At 36.8% G+C, this 18,474-nt stretch overlaps 1 protein-coding gene across 28 annotated transcripts in view; it reads right to left on the bottom strand.

Moving 5' to 3' along the window:
- The window catches only part of TCF4 (transcription factor 4), a 368,073-nt gene that overhangs the window by 56,040 nt on the left and 293,559 nt on the right, over positions 1-18,474 (bottom strand). For all 28 annotated transcript variants that reach the window (XM_050767839.1, XM_050767838.1, XM_050767860.1 and 25 more), the window contains one exon: positions 165-270. In XM_050767839.1, coding sequence (XP_050623796.1) covers positions 165-270 — 106 coding nt within the window. The remainder of the gene's footprint in view (positions 1-164; positions 271-18,474) is intronic.

Raw genomic sequence — 18,474 nt, 5'->3', positions numbered from 1 at the left:
TTAATTAATAATCAATTTTTAAGGAATTCAATTCCTAAGAAGAGTATGACTTCAAAAATTCTACACGCGTCTACTATTCCACTTCTTTTGCCCTATCTGTGACATTAAGTGACCCAGGAAGATGCTACCCTGTGGCCTTTCCCTCAGAAGCAGCAGCATCTTACCTTGCATGAAGAAGGAGCTAGGGAAAGTGCTGGTTGCTGGTTTGGAGGAAGGATAGCCTGGTGAGTCCCTATTGTAGTCGGCAGTGCTTGCTGATGGAGCATAGACCTGAGGAGAAAGAACCAACTGAGTTTTGCTTTTTGCATTGACCAAAGCATCTGAAGTTCCATTCTTCTATAAGAAGTAGGCAGAAAGTGCTACATTTCTACTCTTTCCAGTTTAAATCTGAACAAACCCTAGAAACAGTGCCCTTTCTGAACACACTAAAATAAAAACAAAACAAAACAAAACAAAAGCTCAGTGTATTTGTGTGAATAGAAAATAACCAGGTGTGTTATATTCCAGTCGATGTAAACCATGTCTAGCTGTAAATACGCTGTATAATGCCCATAGGGTAATCCTGTGAGTCTAAGCACTTCTTTCTTTTTCTTCTAAACACAGATGGTCCATAAGCATGTAAAAAAGGTAAAAACAGAAAGACCTGCATCAAACCTCTTCAAATGGTAGAGTAAAAACTCTACCTTTCAATTAAAAATTTCACTTTTACAGAGAGGAGGTAGGGAGGGGAGGGGGGAGCGGACAGACAGAGAGAGAGAGAGAGAGAGAGAGAGAGAGAGAGAGAGAGAGACAGAGGGAGAGACAGAGAACACAAATGAACTATCCAAACCACAGAAAATGATAAATATATCTTAGAATATTAAATTCCCACAGTGTCAGCTTTTTGCAGAGATGCATGAAAAAGGCCATTAAAAGCCTGGATCTACATAAGACCACCAACAATCAGCGTATGCAAAGGAAGCGGGAGGAGGGAGCCCTCCTTTTTCGTGCTTATTATATTTGTGTGTACAATAAACTTAAAAAGTGTGCCAAAAACCTAATTTACTTACATTCATTTACTAATACTCATGAAACTTGGGAAATCAATTCTTTATAAAAATAGCCTGTGTATTTTCTTGTTTATGTTTTCTTTAAACAGGACAGCATATTAGAAAAGCACAAATTCATAAGGTATAGTTTAACTTCAATTGGTTTTCCCCCTTGCCTTTTCTGCTAAATATAATTTTTTTTAATCCCCATTTTCTTTTGCTCTCAAAGTTCCTCTCTCCAGATGGTCAGAAAGACTGAAACACTGTCATCCTCTTGATGAAAATGGATACCTTCCTGCCTCCATTTTGAAGCAGGCAGCAGCTCACAAAATTGGCAGTGAGCCTACAGTGATATTCACAGGTCACAGTAAAAGGAAAAGAAATTCATCAATAAAAAGGCAAGTGCAGGGTTACCAAAAAATAACTCTCATTTTTTTTACAGTGCACACAGAATAAACACCCCAAGAAAAAATTATATAATTGCTCTCAGAACACCATGAATCATAAACTAAGCATTAATACAAGGTTTAGGATTTCACAAAGCATAGGTCCACAGAGACAGATGTGGGAAAATATGCATCTACATCCATACATCAAATAAACGCTACACATGCCCCAAAGTGCCCTTGAAAATTGGGAGGTCCTGGAGCTTTAAAAAAACAAAAACAAACCAGAAAAGCCCACTCACACTTTAGAAAACAGGGATTTTTCTTAAGGCACTAATGGATATAAGCCCTATATTTCACTGGACTTTATTTTGTGATTTTCATCACATTTTAAATGTATAAACGGTGATTTGCTTCTATTTCCAGAGGGCTTACAGTAAGGAAAAAAACTTTTTTGAGTATTTTTAAGAAACAAAGAATAAAACTTTGGCTAGGAATCCAAAAACAAACCAACAATCTAAGTTCTATCAACCAAATCTCAGAATTTTCTTGAGAACTATTAACTAACAAACAGTTTGTGAATTACTACTAAAGGTATTTAGAGAAGGTCTTGAGAGAAAGCTAACAAGATGAAAGAAACATCACGGGAAAAGGGGAAATTGAAAACTGACAGAATGATTGTAGTGTGACTATAATATATCTACATGCTATTAGGCTGACAGCAATCTGTCCTCAGTATTAACATAAGCATAAGCTAAGTGTACTATGGAATATTCCCAAATTTCAGAAATCAATATATTTATTATAAAACTAAAAGGAATCTGTGACCCATATTATTAAATCGCCTTACGTTTTAAAACAAAATCTATTTTTTCTATATACTGTACTTTTAATTGCATATTCTATTACATTATCCTTAAACATATATATCATTATGTCAACACCATTTGATGACACCTAATTTTTTTTTTTTTTTCCAATTTGGATAGAATTACTTGGCATTGCTTTTGGAAGATAAGGAAAAATCTTTGGTTAATTTTGGTTATTTACAAGGAGGCTACCTTGACTATGAATTATAATCAAGCTCAAATATCTAAGAGTAGGTCACTTACCCCAAGTTCATAAATATTGGCTGCATGGAGAAGAGTATCTATGGGCTTGAAATGTTTTTAGGTTATATTATACTATGCAATTTCTATTCTTCTGCTGTTGTAGCCAATTCAAGACTTTTTAGATAAGATGAAACTCTTTGTTAATAGGCAATGGACCACTGTTTATAGTTTTTTGTATAGACAATTTCTACATATTTTATACATTTTCTTTAATAATTTACAAATCAGGTACAATTTTATTCATCTTCCATTTAGATACTTTATCATTCTTATCTCAAAAGTTATTTTCAAGGTAAGATCTCTATATTTTTATTTATATAAATAAATAAATATCACATATAACTATACCTTTTTAGAGAAGGGAACCAACGAATTTTAGTTCAACCTCCCACATTTCAAATATAAGAAAACTCAATAATGAAATGGTCAAAGAAACATTACTCTTTTCACCGTTTGACAGGGTACTTTTATTTAGAATGGTGGCAGAGATATAGATGGTATTTACGAAAACACCATGATCATAATATTCACAGTTCAGTTTATCTCTAATGGTTTAATCTTTCATAACCTGGATGACCAGTAAACTGCTTCATTATTTTTACTTCAGTTAACTCTTTTGCCAATTTCTCAATCAAGCTTTCAAAGTATGGGTTTCAATAAGGTATTTGATATTGACATTAAATTCAATAAGAAAAGCTCATATCCATTCAGTTTTTGGTGAAAAGCTCATATCCATTCAGTTTTTGGTATTATTATTCTAAGTATATAGAAAGTTTAACAACACAATTGTTAAATAAAATAGCTTCATTTAATCAATAGAATAATAACAAACATCCCAGATCTCTTCAAAGAGTTGAAATTATTTTTAATGACTAACACCAGAAAATGAGTCCAATCTAACATGAAATAAAAATCCCAAATTCTAGTACCATGTATTGGAGTGACCCCAATGATGAAATATGAGGAAAATCTAACAAGAAACAAATACCTATCCTTGAATTTTTCTCCAATAATATGCTTAGATCAAGGTGATCGCTGGCATTCTGATTTCTCCCACAAGAGTAACTAAAGAAGTGTGAAACTTTTGTTGTCGAAACTGGAAATGGAAAGACTTGGTGAAACTCATAGGTCACAGCCCTTTTAGTAAATTATTTGTTGAGTAAAAGCTTCATGGAAAACTGGTAACATAGTATATTTAATATGCAAAGTTAGCGCCATTATCTCTTCTCTTATAATCCTGAATTTAGCAGGCAATCATACATATAGAAACCCTGAGTTCAACAAAACTCTCTAGATAACACAACTTTGAATTGACAAAAGTAAAAAAAGTTTTCATTTTACAGACTTAATTTTCTTTTTTGTAATCTGAGAAGTATTACAATGGTACATTAGCTGTTCCATTCAATGTTTCCAACTATTCTTTCTGCACTCATCAAAGAAAAAACAATTTAATTTTTTCTAAATGAAACCTGTGCCTAACAGAAAAGAACAACAAGCAAGCACAGAAACCAACAAACAAAATGAAACAAAGGTATGCCTCCTATTCTTTTCCTTATGAGGCTCTCATTTTTACTGGTCTTGGCATATCAGTTTCACTTATGGACATTTTAAAGTAATAATGATTACTCATTCGTTTAGGGCCTCTTGTGGAACAACTTTGGTGGCAGGAGTTTCACACACATTATATCTAACCTTCAAAATGATCACACAAGGCGGATATTATTAATATTATCTTTCCTATTTCACAAGGCTGACATATCATAAGAAGCTCAAGTGTATTGCCCCAAACCAACTTGGGTCTGACTGCGAGTTCCACCATTTATTAACTAGGCAATTTTGGACCAGTTACTTTTAACTCTGGTCTTCGGGTTCCTGCCTGTAAAGTGGAAATGACAATGCCTGCTATGCAAAGTTCTTGTGAGAATGAGATGGTATAATGTGTGTAAAGAAACTGGAATGGAACCTGGCACAGATTAATCATACAAAAAACATCAGACATTAGTTGAAGTCTTGTTGCCATTGTTTTTATTATTTGGACAAATGTGACTTAGGAATGTTAAGCTATCTTTCCAGGTTACACATTTTTCCAGGGGTAAAGCAAGGATGTGAACTGATCATCAAAGTCTATGTTCTTTCCATTAAAAAAAAAAATTCCTCGCTTTTAAAGGGCAAAAAAGGTAAAGAAAATCTATTTTAAGCTACTAACACGAGGCTATACTTGAGTCATAGTTTATAGAAATAGTCTTGTGGGGTCTGATAATGACCTTTTAAGAAAACAAAATGTCAGCCAGGTGCGGTGGCTTACATATGTAATCCCAGCATTTTGGGAGGTTGAGGTGGGCGGATCATGAGGTCAGGAGTTCGAGACCAGCCTGGCCAACATAGTGAAACCCCATCTCTACTAAAGATACAAAAAAAATTAGCCAGGTGTGGTGGCGGGCACCTGTAATCCCAGCTACTCGGGAGACTGAGGCAGGAGAATCGCTTGAACCTGAGAGACAGAGGTTGCAGTGAGCTGAGATCGTGCCATTGCACTCCAGCCTGGGCAAAAGGGCAAGATTCTATCTCAAAAAAAAAAGAAAAAAGAAAATAAAATGTCATAATGCATGTTATGGTGAAATCAAGTACATGTTAAGTAACCTGCTGCTTCCTGAAGGGGAAACCTTAACTCCGAGGGAATAAAGAAAAGCGGCTCATATCACATCGCCGTATGTGGTTGGGTGGTAGCCAACTGATTGCCCAGTAGACCTTTACTACTTCTCCACATTACTACCCCTTCGTGATTCTGCCAGTACCATCTGAATATATAATTTCCAAAGAAAAATCAGTTCAGAATCACTGAAACATTGTAATTGAGGCTTTCAGACCCTTCAAGAGAGTTACTGTATGTTCCATGGAAAGCAGAAAACAGCAAAGCAGAATTGTGCCACAGACGCCAAAGTACTAGCTAGGCTCATTCAGTAACTCAGGCCTTGGGAAAGTTCAGAAATATTCCCAACTGCGACAGTTAAACACTCAAATGCCAAGAGTTTACTGTGTGCCACTGATGTCCACAGAACTACCCTTATGCTTTGATGCTTCTCTCAGCGTCTATTGGGAAAACATACTTGTAGGTGATTAGCTTACTATTCAAGAAACTGGGTTGGACCCTCAACTCTTAATATTTTTTGAAGGACATAGGTCTCAGTAAGAAAAATGAATGGTTCCAGTGCAGTGATACGTCCATATTCAGAAGAGTTAAGATGGACCCTGTAATTGTCCTATGTGACCAAGGTAAAGACATTGCTAGCTAACCCATAAACAAGGAGAAGATGTACTCAGAAGAGACAGCCTCCAGACAGTACATATACAGATTTGGCAGGAAACTAGAAATCACCCAGCTCTGGAGTCTGACCGATTAGGTTCAAATTCCAGCTCTCACAATTCCTTGCAAGGACATAACAAAGCAATTTATCTCTCAGAACCTCAGTTATCTTATTTGTCAAATGAACCATTGTTGTGAGGATTAGGGATAATATATGTCAAGCATAATTCCTAATCTGTCATGGGCACTCAATAAATAGGATTATTAATTCTATCTCATAAGAGGTACTCATTACTTATAATTATTTTTAACAATGGGTCTAGAAAGCTGCTGTCCAACTGGCAGTCATTAGTAATATGTAGTTATTTGAATCAAACTCAACCAAAGTTAAGTAAAATTAAATGTTCTGTTCCTCAGTCACAGTAGCCATATTTCAAGTTCTCAACAGCACATGCAGTCACTGGTTACCATACTGAACATCACCAACATAGGACTTTCCCATCACCACAAAAAGGTGTACTGGGGAGTCCCAGTGTAGAGCCATGTTCATCCAAGAGGAAGGCACTGGGCCATGTTTGCCACTCGCTGTCAGGACAGCTATCACAGTAAGCCTAACTCATGTAAGACTTGCTCTTCCTTTAGGCTGGGAAAGCAGGAACTCTTCTGGAGTGCTAGTGGGAGAGGCAAGTTCTATGTATCCCTGCTAGGCATGTAACTGCTGTTCAATAAATGTTGACTGTAATGAATGGCAGGATACTGAGATCTTAGCTTTATTTATTATATTTAGAGTCCTTCGTACTATTGCATATTTCTTAAAGTCTTTTTTTCTAACCATCTGCCAAAATACTTGCAAGGTGTGCCAAACAACACACCATGAAAGAGTATCTATGACCCCAGGTTTCTGGATATGTAAGAAGTAAAAGGAAGAAACTCTTAATCTGCAATTTAGACCTTGGCCTCTAGTGTTTTTGACAAAGAAATTACAGTTAGACATGGTGTGATCACTTTTTATGGACAATAAAAGCTGAATATATTTTTAGCTTTTTTTTTTGCTGTAGTGTTTACAATAGTGATAATTGTAATTATCAGTATAATTGGGTCTCTCTATTCCATATTCTTTCTTTGTTTTTAGTACTATTAGTCAAAATCTTTTTCTAGCTTTTTTTTTTTCAGACGTTCCTTTCTCTTTCATGTTACTTTCACATCTGCTGCCCTCTGTCTTGCCTCTTGGCATCATCTTTTTAAAGCTCAAATGAGTTCAACTTCGTTTTGTAAAGGAGTCAAAGGAAGAGGTGAAAGGACTTACCCCAGGGCCTGGACAGACCCCAGGTTCCTGACTTCTCTGCCAGTTTTCCTGGCATTCTCCTTCCTAAAATCTTTCCTAAGTCGCTAACTTAAAGATTCCAATGGGCAGTCAAACGGCATGAAAGATTAGTCAAGAAATGCAAGAAGTAGAGTTGTGTAATGGCAGTTAATCATACTCAAAGGCACAGGACAATGCAGGTGAACAGTCCAAGACTGCAAACAACCAAAAACCAAACCAAACCACAGGATTTAAGCTCATTCACCTCCCATATTTTCAGTATTATCAAGTCAAGAAATATTTACTAACGGAGGAAGAAGAATCCTCCTTCATGCCCAAGTGATGGTTAAAGGGCGATTTCCATTATCAAATAAACAGGAAATGTGCTTAGAAATAACACATACATGTCTTAAGTATGTTGACAAATAGGAGGGTATTTCTCATAAATGGAAACATTTCACCGGTATAAGCTGTTAAAATTGTGACACTTTTACTCCATCTAAATCAGTTGGAGTATTTAAAAGAATTAATCAAGTAGTTCTAAGTGCTCCAAAATAATTCATGGTAAGAAGAGTTTTACTCCTCAAATTCTCTTTTTTGGTAGTCTAAAAAAAAGAGTATTTCACAACTATCAAAAAGTGTAAAATGTACCATTTATATGTATGATTTTCATATTTTATTTTTACTAACTGAGCAATGACCCATCTTCCCTCTACCAGGACGCACCACAAAAACCTACGAAAAAGAATATACATATTTCCCCAAAAAGAAATTCCCTGAGCATCTTACTATATTTAGAACACAAATCACTTCAAATATACATCCATATCTATACACCCCATCACAAAAATCATATAATTTTCTCAGCTTCTAAATATCAGCTGAGTCATTATTCATTCATGAGCACATTAAACCTGAGGCTAAATCCTGTAAGTGAATTTCAGCCAAGAGGTGTTTTTCCCTTCTCATCCACCAAATTTCCTTTCCCGTTTTAGGAAGTCGCAAAACGGTAAGAATTTCAAGCTCCTTCCTTGTTTGTAACTGTCAATCAAATTACAGAATGGAAAAACATCAAGAGGATCCAGGAGACGGCACCAGGAAGCAGCAGGGACCTGGGCGATCCACAAAGGAGCAGGAAAGGCCTGAGCAGGCAGGGATGGCCAGAACACAGCCCTGCATTTCTCTACCAGTGCACTCAGCCTGCAGCAAGCTCAGCAAAGGCACAGTAAAAAAAAAAAAAAGTGAGCTGTGCCGATTTAAGTGTGTGCCTTCTGTGTGCAAAGCACGAAACCCTGGCGTTCTTCGTGGCTAGGCAGCCCTGCCTTGTAATTTCTTCTCTTCAATCAAAAGTCAACAATATTCGCTTACGTTTTTCATATAGCTGGCTGCAGTATATTTTTCAAATTGAATTTCAAACTCTAAACAAAAATGAGTCAGTAGCCTTTGACATGTATAGAAATTTCCAAGGGGGAAAAAACACTGCTTCAATTAAAACAAAAGAATTTAAGACAGAACCACTAATAATTAGAAAGAATAATATGACAAATTAAATCTGCAGAGTGGCTCATTATTTTGGAAGTATTTTCAGTGAGTTATTATTCCAACTCTGAGGCAGCAAAACTTCCAGGAGAGATGTCAGTGGGCTCACTCTGCTATGACGTCATAGTGATGTTATAGCTATAGAACATTTGAGATTTAAGCTATTTTCCCCATTATCCTACTGAATTCCTGCAGCCATCCCAGTGACATATGCAGGGATCACCAATGAGAAAAACAGAAAATAGGTCATTTTCAGAAAAGAAGTCATTATTTATATCGTTTACACCCATCAGCTGTATTGCAGCCAAACTGTACATACACTCATTTTGCTTACATACAAACCCTTTTGTTTCATTATCATCCCAATTTTATGGCTAAGGGATCTGAGGCACAGAGAGGTTAAGCAACTTGCTTAAAGTCAGGCAGCTAATAAACTGGCAAAACTAAGATTCAAAACCATGTAGTCTTGTTTTGGAGTCTGAGTTTTTAAATACTTCAGCAGTATCTCCTGGTAACTAAGAATTCTCTCCGTGGTGCTCATGGACTCCTACCACAACCCAGCTTTGTAGAGTCCTAGGTCCCCTATACTGCCTGGCCATTTAGCAGCCTAGAGCTGTTTTGCCCATAGAGAAGAACACAAGGTCATCTCAGTCAGGGCAGCACAAAGGAGGTTCTTGTGTGTTACCGCAAGCAGCAGGACCATTCATCTGTCTTCCAGACATGAAGTTGAGCTCAGATGCAACAGGTATTAAAACACTTGTTGAATACTACTAGAGATGGAGAGAGGTGAAGTAATTGGCTGAGAGTTACACTAGGGTTTAGTGGTGAAACCAGACCCATGACTAGATACCAGCACACTAAACTCAACTGATTAAAAACCACCAGATTATTATCTGAAGTATTAAAGTGAAGTATGAATACAGTCTTGTCTATGCGTACTAGCCTCTGGCTCCAAACACTTCTTTTTATTTTTACACCTGCATTTCTCTTGCTCTTGGCAATAACTGAGCAACATTCTGTGTTTCCTATTACTTTCAACATGGTGTATCAGAGGAATGCCCACTGCCAACATGATGAGTACCTTGGCCCTAGCTGAGAGTGCCTTAAACTGATTAAGTTACACCTGGCTAAAGATCTCTTGAAACACTTAATTGCTTAAAATTTGGTCCAGGTGAAACCCTGACTTCTTCCTGGTTACACTCCTTATGTTACTTATTCATGTGGGAGTTGGCTTCATTACCAGGCTCAGGGTTGGCACAGATAAAAGACTGCGGATGCTAAGCACATCACAACTCTAATATGTTCTAAACACCTAACTAAGTTGTTTCCAAACTTTTATTTACCAAATGCACTGATGTGCATGTGAAGAAAGTCAAGGTAATGTTAAGGAGAACCTGATATATTATTTCAATTAACCATTATTGCTTCTGGTTATCTTAAATCTTAAACAGATGTGACTAAATTATTTTTATCTCTGTTTACACCTATCATATCAAATTCATGATTGTCAATAATGTCTAATAGATCATCTCCCATCTCAACACTTTCTCCCCCTTTAGCAACCAATTGCTTTTTGTTTTAGATGATGACTACTGTTTCATTAGGAGGTGTTGGAACATCAAAATAGATTTGGTTATATCTGCCAAAAAATAGCTTTGTGACCTCTGAAAGCACTGTTTTATCCATTAAATGAGGGCACCACGTCTTCCAGATGAAAACAAATTCTATGACTTTACAATAAAGACAGAAATTAATTTTAGGTTTACTCCAATGTTGATTGTTATTTCTTCTATACCCTATTGTACACTAAGAAGGCCTGCTAAGGATAGCCAGTTGCAGAAACAATAAGGTAAAAACAGCATTACCTTAAAAAAAAAAAAAAGTGCAGGTGTGCTTGGGCAAATGTGTATGTGCATGTAATGCCTGGCACAGAATAGGTTCAAAACTTTACTAAGTGCATGCATGCATGAATGAATAAACACACCACACACGAGATACACGTCAAACTAAGAATAACATCATAACACAGAGAAAGATAAACATTCATTGGTTCTGCCAAAATAGACTTTAGTGCATTCCACTTCTCTAATGTGTTTAGGGCTGAGCTATCTTTAGAAAATGGAATTACCTATAATGGTCCTAAAGATTTTAAGAGCACCATTCCCCACCCTTTACCTTTGAACTCTAGTCCACAGGTTGATGCCTGAAGCCTAAAGCTGACATGCTTAAGAAAGGACTTAAGCTCAAATAAATTTAGATGCGATTGGAGTGAACAAGTTAATTTCATTGCTGCAGACTTTTGTCAAGGTATATTACCAAGAGGGGTAAAAGCCTACATCCCTGGAAGAGTTTCCACAGTCACAAACCCACTTTTCATCACATCTCCAATCACTCCCTGTCTTTGGGAAATGCTGTCACAGTTCGTTAGCAGTAATTACACTTCAGTTCAATGAGGTCTCAGATCTTTTTCCAATAATCAATTTTTAGAAAGCATTTTTGGAAAGCAGAGAAGGTATGAGGGTACTGAGAGGGTGTTAAAAGAAGGGAAAGCAGTACAAAGAAAAATGCTAACTACATTATAGTTTGACCTTTTGCACACAACCCTAAAGGCGCTCTTCTTATTTCTGCAGTCCCGAATGTCTTTAGTGCTGTGTTTGTACCTAATAAGCACAGACAGCCAAAAAGCCATCATTCTTAAGTACTTATTCCTTCCCAGGAAGCAAGAGCAGTCAGGAAGAAAGTTGCATGAGACACAAGCAGAAAGCCACACTTTGAAGAGTCGACATTCAAGCAATGAAAAGACAGTGAGGCCAAGATTTTAACAGACATAAAATGATAATAATAATACTCAAAGAAACATTTCACAAAAGAAAATACACGGGTACTTCTCTAGATATATTCCTTGATCTTGAATTTAATTATGTAAAGGAAATTTGACAAAATTCTACCATTAGTCATTATTAAAAGTTCCTATCTTCATAGTGTTTTAAATCAAAAGGACTTTTCTCATCCATTATCTTCTTTAATCCTCATTTTGAGATGGATTATCTATCCAAGTGGTCAACCACGCTACCCATCTTATACATTCGGGAACATAAGCTTGGAGTGGGTTAAGTGCTTTCCTTTTGCCATGAGTCACATGACAGAGTAAGGGCAGGAATGGGGTTATAACCTAGGTCTTTTCACTCGAAATCCTCAGTCAGAAGTTAGCACTTGATCAGAATATCCTCCCAAATCACCTACTGTCTAAGGAATCTGGTGGACAACTTCTCATATTTGTTAAAGATATCTAATAGTGCTAAGTAGAGTTATAAATGAATGCTGCTGTGCTTTGAAGCATCAAACTTAACTCTGGGTGCTTTAAACAGATGCCTTCATCTTCTGCTTACCAAGAGAATTGTTATGAACAGTGAGTTTCCAATCTGGTAAAGTTTTGAACAGGAATCACTGCCATGGTACACTGTAAAACTGTTACCCCATCTTCCCTTTCATAAAGCTGAAAAAAAGTATGAATTATCTTTTTTCTGTCAAAACATACGGCCCTAACTACTTTCAACTGAAAACAAAAGCATGAAATAATTACCAAATGTATGACTCTGTGGCACAGATTGAAATGAAAAAAGTAAGTATGCAAGTTGTCAACATCTATGTCCAATCAGATGCTTCTCTGTCTGTTACCCATTCAAATGCCCACCCTCTTCCCTCATGCCCAGGGCAAACTTTTAGGTGAAATCAACCAGCAATATTTCACTAATTTAACTCAGAGCGGAGCTTTTAGCTAGCACAAGGCTAGGTGCTTTGGTAAATTACATACAAAAAATTAGAAGGGCAGAATTTTCACTAGGAACTAGTTGGGAAATTTATGATGTACAACGAGCAACTAGAAAAGGTGATAAAGTGAGTCGTCTTTTGTACAAACCATATGTGCTAAAGAAATGTAAAGGAAGTTATCCTATAGGGTTATTCAAAAATATTTCTTAAAGGAGGCGAAAGATTAAGAAGGGCAATAATATTCCTGAAATAGGACCAGAAGAATAAATGATCAACAATAATTAGTTCATGACTTCAGGCATATTTAAAACATAATTGAGTTGGCTTTCTCTAAAATTTTAGGTATGTTTTCATTTGATCGAATTTTTTCTTAATTCAAAAAAATGTGCTACTGGCTACCTCAAATATTCTTCCGGAATGAGGAGGGCATAAATAAATGTGAACAACAGCAATTTCTTTAACAATAAAAATTATAGTTAAGAATGACCCTTTCATAATTCTTTCCAAGAAATGTAAACTTTGTTAATTAAATTACTTTGTTCAATAATTTTGGATTTTCAAAAACAGAAATGTAAAACCCAGATGACTGCTTAAAATTAAGAGAAGCAGTTTAAAATTCTCAGTGTTGATGAAATTAATGAGAAAATGTCTTTACAAGAAGAGCAGCAGTTTTACACAACAAAAGGCTCCGTCGTGTAAAATCTAAAAAAGATTTCTGTCTTCTTTGTCTTCCTTGATAAATTAGCATCTAGTGAGAATTTAAGAGAAATATACAGAAAGGTTAAAAGAAGCAAGGAATGTTTCCTATTTTTCTTTTTCCTGGCAGAGAAACATTCATTAAAATAGTTCTTTGTTTACATAATTAGGAAATATTAGGTCCTATGTCTGGAACTTCCTAATCTATAAATAGACATAAATGAATATGTGTGTGTATATACACACACACAAATATGTATGTATATGTATGTATATATGTATATGCATATGTATATACACATATATGTATACATACATGTATATACACATACACACATCCGTTTATACACATTATGCATCTATATTTACACATTATTTACACACATTATACATACATACATATGTGTGTGTATTTTTAGCGTGTATGTGTGTGTATGCCTGTGTGTGTATATAACATCAAAATTAAAGGTTTATAAAGCATAGAAGTAGGGGGATGGGAAGGAACTGCTTAATGGGTACAGTTTCCTTCTGGGCTGAGGAAAATGTTTTGGAATGAGACAGATGTAGTGATTGCTCAACATTGTGAATGTGCTAGATATTACTGAATGGTTTACTTCAAAGTGGTTAATTTTACATTATGTGACTTTCACCTCAATTAAAAAAACAAAATAACACATAGTAGCAGGCCCTTAACTTACATGTTGTCCTTCAGAAAAAAATATCAGCAAGGGCCCATCTGTAGGGAGATGGAATTCTAGTAGAGAGGACAAGATGACGGCCAAATTTCTTAAGCAGTAAGTCTTGTTATCAGTTGCTACATGGAACATTTAGGTAAATAATGTAGCTATTATTAGGAGAGGAGGCTGCCTTTTCGCTGAAATAAAAACGCTCTCTTAGCAAAGTCACTCATGTTCTCTTTGTTAGCAAACTCAATGTTCTTCATTCTACCGAGAAAATGAACCTACGATTTTTCCCTCATTGCCAAAATGTCTTAAGAGAGTCAACTGGCTATAAATAATGATCCCTAATGTGCTCTACAGAGCAGAAGACATCTTTCTAGATTTGGTTCCATCATTAATAGATGGAGGTCTCTCAATCTCTTTCTCAATCTTCAATATTTATTTGAAAAATGTAGTTCATAGCATTTGCCACTGCAACAAGACACTGAGAAAACACTGAAATAGTAGGGGCCCTACGGTATTTAATTTGTAGAGCATGTCCAGCACCTTAATGATGCTGAAAATATTTTTTGATGTTGATGAACCTCAGTGTTCTTAAACTGAAAGTTTCTTGACATATGGATAAGCTATTCAGCTCTTTTTTCCAGTAAGTCCAAACAGGATTGTGTACTAACAGTATAATATGGAGGGGAATACGGAACAAATATTAGGGAAGAATGAGCTCAATTTTCATTAAATATATTTAATCTTCTAAACTTTCCAATGACTTTTTTTTTTTTTTAAAGAAATTCATATCTTGGCCAGGTGTAGTGGTTCACGCCTGTAATCCCAGGACTTTGGGAGGCCGAGGTGAGCAGATCACTTGAGGTCAGGAGTTCAACACCAGCCTGGCCAACATGGTGAAACTCCATCTCTACTAAAAATACAAAAATTAGCTGAGTGTTGTGGTGGGCGCCTGTAATCCCAGCTACTCGGTGGCTGAGGCATTAGGATTGCTTGATCCCAGGAGACGGAGGTTGCAGTGAGCTGAGATTGCACCACTGCACTCCAGCCTGGGCGACAGAGTGAGAATCTGTCTCAAAAAAAAAAAAAAAAGAAAGAAATTCGTATCTTATGTGAATTATCCAGGTCATATCCCCCGATAAATACTATGGGCTCCTTAGGAGCAAAGATTGTGGTTTAGAGCATCTCCAACACAATGGGTTGCCCAAAGCAGGTACCCAATAAATAGGAAACAAGGAAGACAGCCAAAGCAGAAGAGAACCAGTCCTTCCCTTAACTTACAAAGTTCATGCAGCAGAATTTTAGGGTTGAAGGAAAGTATACATCATGCACCCTTTTTCAGAAAAACTGTCCTCTGAATCATGAGTGGCTTCCATAGGTGTCGTGCATGGGGTGAACTTCCGGCCTTGTACCAGGAAGAAGATATCATATGGAGATGACCCAGATGTGAAAGGTATCAATGCCGCAATTCCACAGCTGTCCAGCATTGGATGTGCAGAATTTCTCAAGAAGCTCATCCATGTAGAATTTATGAATATCTTGGAGTTGCTATATTTGTGATATCTGTACCTCACTTTCTGCATCCAGATTTTATTTTTATTTTACTTTTATTATTGTAGGGACAGGGTCTCACTATGTTGCCCAGGCTGGTCTCAAACTGCTGGCCTCAGAGAATCCTCCCGCCTTGGCCTGTGTCCAGATTTTTAAAATAACAGTTGCAAGAAATTATAACAAACCAAGAATCACTTTATGACTTTAATCTTCTTCCCAAAATTCAGAAACGTAATCAGAAGTCACAGGCAAGTAAAGACTATGCATCATCTTTGATGGTGCTTCCTACTTCCGCTGGATGGAGCCTCAAAAACAGGTTGGACTGACTTATAAGGAGGCACAACACAGAATGCAAACCTCAACCTGCAATGACTGCTTGAAAAACTCTTCCATTTCACCTGCCCCCTAGTTCTTCCTGTTCTTCATCCCACTGGCCTACACTGCTCATTTTGCCCTTTGCATGTGGTGCACCGTGTGTTGCTGTCTTCTGTTTTATATTTATGATCTGTTTTCTGAAATCTCCCAGGCTGCAGGTATGTCATTCTTTACTTGGTCACTCCCTATGTCTGGTAGATAAGATACTTGATGCTCATTTTCCGGTGATGAGGAGGATGATGATGACAATGATGATGGAAAATTATCTTGCAATGCCTGTTCTCCAATTCTTTAGCTTCATTCCACATCCACTACTTCCATGAAACTGCTCAAGACCTCCTGGATGCTGCAGCCAAATGTCACTTTTATCTCTCAGCAACATTTGACACTGTTGACAATTTCCTCCTTCTGGTTAGATCTGCTTCCCTTGGCTTCTCTGACTCTAAGTTTTCCAGGTCCTCCTATCCCTCTGGACTTTTAAATTCAATTACTTCTCAGGCATACCCATTTGAAAGGCTCCTCGTCACATTCATGATCAAATCTCAAGTCGCTTTTTGATCAGGCCACTATTTTATCTTTTCAGTCTCACCTTTTACTGTTACCCTTTTGCACCATAAGCTCCAGGCATTCTGAACTACTTCTGGGTCACCAGATATGCCATGTTCACCCCTGCTTCCAGTTATAACCCTTGCATTTTGCCAGCTTAATTCCCATTCATCCTTGCACTTCACTTCCTCTAAGGCTAAATGTGGGCTAGTTGTCCTTTGTGTATCTACCTTCAGGAGCCTGTACTCCCCAATCCATGCATTATCAGTCTAGGTTATAATAGTCTGTTTGCCTATCTCATGCTTGTCGTTTTCAGAGTTATATTCTAACACCTCACTCATAGTAGGCATTTGATAAATATTAGCTGAATTACTTTATTCTGTCAAACTTCTTGCCACCATCTGAGTAAAGGAGTTAGGAAAAGTATATTAAAGTGTTTTTTTTTCTTTTTTTAAACAACCAAAATAACTTCTCCTGAAATAGGAAAGAAGAAATCTACTGCCTCTCTGTAACTCTCTAAAACTGATCATCTCAGGTGATAGTGCTAGTCCAAAGAACAGATACAGGATTTCATCCAAGCGCGTGTCAATGACTTACCATCAGTGGAACAAGCCTGAAGCTCTGGCTATTTTTGTTCCTTAAATTCCCTGTGTTCTGCTCCTGTACTTAAAGCCAGATGCAGAGGAATTCCAGCACTTAGAATCCCTCATGTTAGCTCTCTTGAGTGCAATGTAGGAGAGAGAATGAAAACTTCCACTGCTTAGAAGTCCACAGAGCTCAGGGGTAAAAATGAGCAGGAACTTGAGTCATGGTGTAAGGGTGAGAGCCTACGATCGGGCTTCCACTATATGGCTAAGAGAGGGCATCCTTCATCTTCATCATGTTTTATCTGCAGTGGTTTTTTACTTCAATTTAATAGCAATATTGTCTTTGGAGCCAGTTTCTTAATAATGATACTTTTCTTCTGTTATATGCCAGCCACACCAAAGAGGGTCACATCAGTGTGACTGCTCCTAAGGTGAAATGATCTGTGGTGTTTTCTAAAATGGTCTGAGGTGAACAAACCAGGTAAGAAAATGCTAAGATTTGCATTTCCTTGAAATGCAATGTTATTTTTGAGCTCCTAATTGAAAAAATTTAAACTGCATATAATTAAGTGTGGGGGAGTGTACCAAGGTGGCTCACATTTAGGCACATGGTAAACTGATTTGCTGTTGAACTAGAAGGCTAATATTAGGAATGAGAGAGCCAAGCCATGCTTTGTGTTTGTTCAATGTCTCATACTATTTTTCAAATGTCATGGGCTCAGCAAAACCCAAAACACATTTTCTCAGCACTTCTCTCTATTTTTCAACCCATATGTATTTTGAGAGAAGTTTAATTCATATGTTTCTGATTTATTTACATGCAAGTCATCAGAATGTTGTTTTGTAGGAACTATTTGATGTCCAGAAAGCCTGTTGAGTCTTTTCTTTGAGGTTTTTTTTTTTTTTTAATCCCTTAGGATCGGGAAGCCATGATTTCCAAATAGGAAAAAAAAAAAAAAAAAAAAAAAAAAAGGCAAGCAAGCAAGCTAGCCAGCTCATCAGAATCCCCAATATTTTTTCCTCAAAGGTTCAAATTTTGTTTAACAGTTAGAGCATATAAAGTCTGAGTATAATTCTTTCATTGGCAGGCTTGTATCGTACTGTATTTTCCTGCTCCTCATTGACACTGCCGTTCTTGAAGTTAGTAATGTCTTCCTTGTGGATATAAAAGTACATATTTGCAATGTATGAATAGCAAGAATAGATCTTAAAGGGAGGTGGTGAGCTCTTCAAACACTAAGTGAATGCATTCAGTAACATGCTGTCAGGGCAGAGGGAGGGGGTCTGGGTATTAAGAGAGAGGAAAGTAGTTAGCTCCTCTCCAGGAGAGTCCTATGAAAATAAGCACAATTTTTCATTCCATTAGGCATTGTGCTGGCATACTCTTTCCTCAATTTACAAATGTAACTCTCTGATTCAAGTGTGGTCTGATAGTTGTTTGTGCGCATTACAAATTATAATATAATTTTATAAATATTTCTCCACTTGCAAATAACTACAAACAAAAAACAAAAACAAACAAACAAAAAAAGAAGAGAACACTAGCAATTTTTAGGACTTCCAAGGACAGTTAGTTTGAGTATCCCTACATTG

The sequence above is a fragment of the Macaca thibetana genome, chromosome 18, assembly GCF_024542745.1.
Source record: "Macaca thibetana thibetana isolate TM-01 chromosome 18, ASM2454274v1, whole genome shotgun sequence".
Taxonomy (NCBI): domain Eukaryota; kingdom Metazoa; phylum Chordata; class Mammalia; order Primates; family Cercopithecidae; genus Macaca; species Macaca thibetana.
This window is presented reverse-complemented; position numbering and strand designations above follow the sequence as displayed.